General features: G+C 40.3%; 1 protein-coding gene across 2 annotated transcripts; it reads left to right on the plus strand.

Annotated features, from left to right (window-relative positions):
• cdv3 (carnitine deficiency-associated gene expressed in ventricle 3) lies at positions 1–5,866 on the plus strand. Of its 2 annotated transcripts, none has more exons than XM_058644306.1 (5): positions 1–438; positions 2,024–2,100; positions 3,222–3,355; positions 3,574–3,736; positions 4,520–5,866. In XM_058644306.1, the coding sequence occupies exons 1-5, from the start codon at positions 253–255 to the stop codon at positions 4,644–4,646; spliced, it is 687 nt and encodes a 228-aa protein (XP_058500289.1). In that variant the 5' UTR covers positions 1–252; the 3' UTR covers positions 4,647–5,866. The 2 variants fall into 2 exon arrangements, with proteins under 2 accessions (XP_058500289.1, XP_058500290.1); XM_058644307.1 differs by having other exon boundaries at positions 3–438; positions 2,027–2,100.
• The last annotated feature ends 317 nt before the right edge of the window (positions 5,867–6,183 follow it).

The following is a 6,183-nucleotide window of genomic DNA, read 5'->3' on the forward strand; positions in this document are numbered from 1 at the left end:
AAAACAGATTTGTCAAATAGCCTGTGCATGGCATGGTTGGTTGCAAGGCTGACGGTTTGGTGAGGAAAGCAGGGTTGACATTTATTTTTATCAGTGTCTAACATAAGTTTAAGTGCCAGAATAAGGACTAAGTCGGTGTTGTGTGTCCTCTAACCCTGTGAGCCGCTGTCCTTACTTTACGAGAGCGAATTTTCCACATTTGTCATCGCACAGCCAGTTAGCTAACCGCTTCTTTAACGCTGCTCTTTGAAAATGGCGGACGTACCGACGGAGAAGAGCCTGGACGATTTTTTTGCCAAACGGGATAAAAAGAAGAAGAAAGAGAAAGGGAAGGGGAAAGAGTCCGCTGCCGCCCCTGTGTCTGCTGGGATGAAAAAGCTCAAGAAGGACAAGGAGAAGTCGGTGAAAAACGAGAGCCAAGACGCGCAAATCGAGAAGGTAACTGACGCTACTGTCCGCGAACTTTTGTGCGTGTGTTCCACACACAGATGTCGTGTCACATTTTTTTAACCTGCCACAGTCTGTGTTCTCTTTACACTCCCTGACAACCCTCTCGTATCACGCCAAGCCGTGATTGAAGACGTGGGTGATGGTTACGGGACAAAGCCGGGTCGCTAGCTAGCATATGGTGGTTTTACCCGGCCACACTTTGTGATAATGCGTGTCATCCTCTCTTTTTACATGTATTTAAATGTACGCGAGGTATTAAAGCCCCCAGTATGACTTATATTAAACCTGAGGTCAGAACAGGAAACTGTCTAATTGAAGCTGTCATTCCTCATGCTTAGTATCGTGGTCTTCCCAGTTAGGCCGAGCCGCCATTTGTCACAAGTTTGATCTGGGGTGACGGCCTATTAAGATTTAAATCACAAGAGCAGGAGCAACACTGTTATATATATATATATATATATATATATATACACACACACGTATACCTCCTTTTTGTCCATATATACACTTACTGGCCACTGTAAGTAATGTATACCCAATAAAGTGTGTAAAAATGCTTTTACTGGTCAGAATGGAAGGAATGCACTTAAGTGGAAAAATCACTGAACAATCCACATATTATTAAAGAAAAAATATCTTATGAGTAATGAAAATAGTTAATTGTTGGCTTATTGCAAAATCTGTCAATTTGATTAAAAAAAACTGTGTACCTAATAAATTAACCAGTACCTTTCCGCTGTATCCTCGTCATGATTTCAGAGAATGTATTCTATTAACTTTAACATTTAGGACCCCCGAAAATTGTAATCTGTCCAAGTTTTAGAACGGTCCAATTAATTTCACTGGAATTATAGTTAAAAACACATCTTCACATTTTGTGTCCCCACTAGCCATGCACCAGTCTTCCACCCAGTCAGTTGCCGCTGGGTTACTGTGGCAACCATGGCAGTGGCCAAAAGTGCATTTGTGAGAAAAGCATGCTACATTTTTCTGCCCCGTCAATGTGCTTTTTAGACCAATTGGTCCATGATGATAACCTGCTAAGATAGTCATTGTGCCACCTACTGGCAACATGAAGTATGCCTTCAGTAACTAACATTGTTTAATTTACATGAACCTTTTAGGGTGTGGCCTAGGTTTGCTATACTCTGATTTAGCAAATTATTTATGGCCTACCTCTAGGGCCACACAATGGCCCTTGCAGTTTCTCCACACCCTGACATGCATTGGGGGATGAGAGGGGCCATTCGGTGCTCTTCTGGTGCACAGTTTTCACTTCAGGAACTCATCTTGACCTTGTCTACATGGTTTGCTTGTAATGTTAATTAGATGTTTGTATTATTAAGCAGTTAAACAGATCAGATATACCTAATATAGTGGCTGGTGAGTATACTCGCATGCATATATACAAACATTTAATCGAAACTCAAAGTGAGGTTTTAAATTCACATTTTCACTGCTCCACAATGTAACTCCAGCAGTAGAAACACAAGGAATTTAGCACATCTGTTGTACCAGTGTCATTTACATTGTAATGTTTTGTGCGTTTGAATTAATGCATTCTTCTGCCAAGGAGGACGAGGAATGGAAAGAGTTTGAGCAGAAAGAAGTGGACTACAGTGGACTGCGACTCCAGGCTCTACAGATAAGGTGTGTTTGGTTTTCATGAGTCATCCATCAGGCCTCCTGGGACCATCCTGCCCAAATTTTAACAAATATTTGAATGAATTTCTACTATGTCTATTGCCCAATCAGTGACCAACAATTCAAATTTGACTTCTCTGGGTTTGGCTTCTTAAAAGTGAAAAATGTGTTGTTTTTTTTCTTTGACGTTAGACATTTAATGAAGCAGACAACTTATTTATTAATCAAAACAATTGTCAATGTAAAGATTGATAGATGAATGTTTGTTGAAGTTGAACAGTTATTTTTTTAACAAATAAAGGCTGTGTAAGAACTGTTGCCATGCGCAGCTGCAGTTCAGCAGATTTATGGTGTAATGATTAATTTAAAACAGGTTTTCAGGTTCTACCACCCCAGCATTTCATGTATGATGTTGTGGCAATTTAGTCCAATAATGAAGTAATGATAATGGCGTGTTCCATTTATTTTGGAAGTCGGTACTGGGCGTGACATCTCCTCAGAGTTGACAATTTCCAGGGGAGGAGTCGGGAAAAAATGGATGCAAAGATGGACGCAGACTTTCTTGGGCTGGCCATTTTTCACAAAATCAGTCCATTTTTTCCCACACACAGGTTTAGCAACATGTCCACAGATAAAAATGTAACATTGTGTATGGCTGATTTTTTTTGTACACCATAATTATTGTATTGATAACACAGATGGACTGAAAATAAAGTTATTTTGCTACATTTTAAAGATTCAAATGTGCAAACATGTTTTAATTACCATGATTACATAATGATGACTTTCACATATTGTTGTACCACATACAAATAATACACACTGCTGAATGAATTGATAAATCACCTTATTTTTACAATCAGTCTGTCAAACTAACCTGAAAATAAGCTTATATGATGTTGGTTGTCAACAAACGATGCAGTCGGAAACTAAAATCCAAATCAAATGTGTTGCGCGCTGCCATGCAAATGAAGCTGATTTACAAAAAAGTCAGTGAGAGAAACATGGGCAGATTTGGGATGAAGTGATGGGATGAAAAACCAGTAGAAAACAGCTGCTAACCTGATTAAATAAACCTAGACATCAGTCTCAGTTGAACTGTAAATGTCCCTTACTTTTGTTTGCAGTGACGAGAAAGAGGAAGAGGACTATGAGAAGGAGGAGTTCGACGAGGATGGAGAGATCATCGTGGTCAGTGGAGACAAAGTGTCTGGCCCCTGGAACAAATCTGGAGCTGCTCCTCCTCCTGCTGCTCCAGCAGGTGAGCAAACCAACCTCAGCTTTTATTTCCTGTTTAAGAACTTGGGGAATTATCACTGATGATAATTTTTCCACTTACAATGATCTGTACATTTGAAGCTGTTTTAAAGATATGTGCTCATATAAATAGGTTTATATAAATACTACAGGAATCTACACCTAAAATGTTTGTTTTGTTTCTTATACCATATTATATTTATATTTTTTCTGTGCTTTCAGAGGAAGTAGAGGTGCCTGAGTCAAAGCCTACTGGTGTATATCGCCCTCCAGGGGCTCGACTGACCACCAGCAAACGAGGGCCAAGCCAGGGTCCTCCTGAGATCTTCAGTGACACACAGTTTCCCTCTCTACTGGCCACTGCCAAGCATGTGGAGACACGCAAGTAAGTAGAGCTCAGGGTGCTCAGAGCAGTAACTGTACTTTAACAGCTGGGTCTGTCTATTAAATTAAAAAATCTTGTACTTTTAAATACATAATTGGCACTATATTGTGAATTATACTCATTATTCATGTTCAGTGTGATGTGATTTAGCAAATTAATTCTAAAGCCAAGAAAAACAAAGTGTCGCAGGAAGTCGGCTTCCAGCGATGATGAGCTGTAGTTGAGACATTTTACTAAAAAAAGGGAAGGAAAAATCAGGACCGACTTTCAGAGTCAACCCTTATGTCTCCGTCTTGTTTGCGTGTAAGGAATCCTAGCGGGTTGCCTAGCTACAAAACTGGTAACGCCTGAGTAATAATTTACACAAAACATATTGTTTGGTGTGCATGGGACTTAAACATGTGAGGAAAAATGCAGATTGCAGTTACCTAAAAAATGTTTTGTATTCAAGTTACAAACATTAAATATTTTCATTTAGGTTTAAAATAAAAAAAATAAAAAAAAAACACATATGTACTGATGAATGATAATTGCTTGTTTCTTGTGCTGAATTAATTTTCTGTTCAATTACTAACATATTAGCATAAAGTATATTTGTCCCATTCCCATGTTGATAAGAGTATTAAAATCCCTTTAAAGATACCCCTCTACGGTCTATTTAGAACAGATAAAATGCAATTGATTGCAAGTTAACAATGGACAATTATGCAGTCGATTGCAGTTAGAGGTTTTTAATCGATCGACAGCCTCAGTTTCAGTTCTTAACACGTCCATGTCTTCTAGGGACAGAGAGATGGAGAAGACCTTTGAAGTGGTGAAACACAAGAACCGCGGCAGAGAGGAAACCGGCGGCGCCTCCATGCAGCACTTGCAGCTTGACAACCAGTTCGCCATCCTGGGGGACAAGTAGAGCTGCAACACCCCCCCCCCCCCCCCTCCCTCCGTCCTCCGGCCCCTCCAGCTCGGTCCAGCTCTGCCCAGCCCCCTCGAAGGAAGCTGAACCTCCAGCTATGTGGACTGCAGTCCCGACGCAGCTCACCCTGGCTCCACCCTTACCACCAAACACACTGGTTACTCACACACACGCACACAGTGATACATAAACAAACACACGCACACAGTGATACATAAACAAACACACGCACACAGTGATACATAAACACACACACACACAGTGACACTCCCTTTTAACAGATAAACAAGACACTTGACATACATTTGGTGGGCAAACCTGAAGGACTGCATCTGAAGGGGCTGTTCAAAGACGGACTAATTGATAAGGAATTGGCAAAATACACCCAAAGTACAACACTGCAACAGCAACGAAAGACAACATGGTTGTCCATTTGTGGATTGTACTCAGAGCGGCAGTTGTGACGGCACAACTTCTCTCTGGACTTCAACTCGCTTTGATAAAGCCACAGAGGATCTAAGAAGATGATTTTACAAACTTTTGTGAAAATATCTATTTTTTTGCAAGATTGCTTAAAAAAAAACCCAATCACACATGGTTGTTTGTGGGGTGTGTTTTTGAGTTGCGGTTTTGGGGGGAAACTACCTCAGCAGCATTAGCTGGTGGTGACCATGTGGACTGTGTGGTAGTGAACGGGGCAAAGACCAGCAGCTCCTTGTTACAAGCTGGCTTTCTGATTTAGAAACTTGAAGCTTTGCTTTTCTTTTTATGTTTTTCTCCTACATCATGACGACACCCTGCAAAGATCAATGGTCAAGAAGAAATAGGTTGCGGTCCTCCATTTAGATTCTCTATATAAAGTGGCCTTACTGATAAGAGAGAAACTGCTTTGTCATCTGAAGAGAACTCTGCTCGTCGTCTCTCGGGCTGTTGCCTGCTTCTGGAACTCACCACTTTTGGGGGGGGGAAAACACATTTAAATATAAAAAAAAATGTCCTTCTGTTCAAGAATGTAGTACTGATGTAGTTTGCCTGATGATAACAACTACTAATCGTCTTTCATATCCACTGTTGTTTTTTTCCCCGCTCTTTAATTTTTGGTACATTAAGATCTCAGCAGAAGCGTCTTTGAATCTTGAATCTTATTCAAACTGTCATTTGACAATTTGACTCTGATGTTACAGTATCAACAAAAATACACATTTTTTCCTCCATTATCACGCCGTCTCAGTCCAGAGGTTATTTGTGCATAACTTAATTTTCACAGATTGACAGTAACTGCTGGGCTCTCACCAAATCAAGAGTACTGGAATCCACTTTACAAATCAGCGGTATGTTTGCCCAATAAAATCAAGTGGGTTTTTACCACAAGCAAAACATCATGTTTAGGAGGTGAAGAACTGTTCTGTTTCTGTCCTTTCCATGAAAGACGTCAGGGAGTGTTGTTCCCTGCTGAGACACCGTGGGTGGACACAGAATATTTGCAATGAAACAAAGAGTCTAACACACACAAATAAATGAATAAATAAAGTGA

Source organism: Solea solea, chromosome 1, assembly GCF_958295425.1.
Source record: "Solea solea chromosome 1, fSolSol10.1, whole genome shotgun sequence".
Taxonomy (NCBI): Eukaryota; Metazoa; Chordata; class Actinopteri; order Pleuronectiformes; family Soleidae; genus Solea; species Solea solea.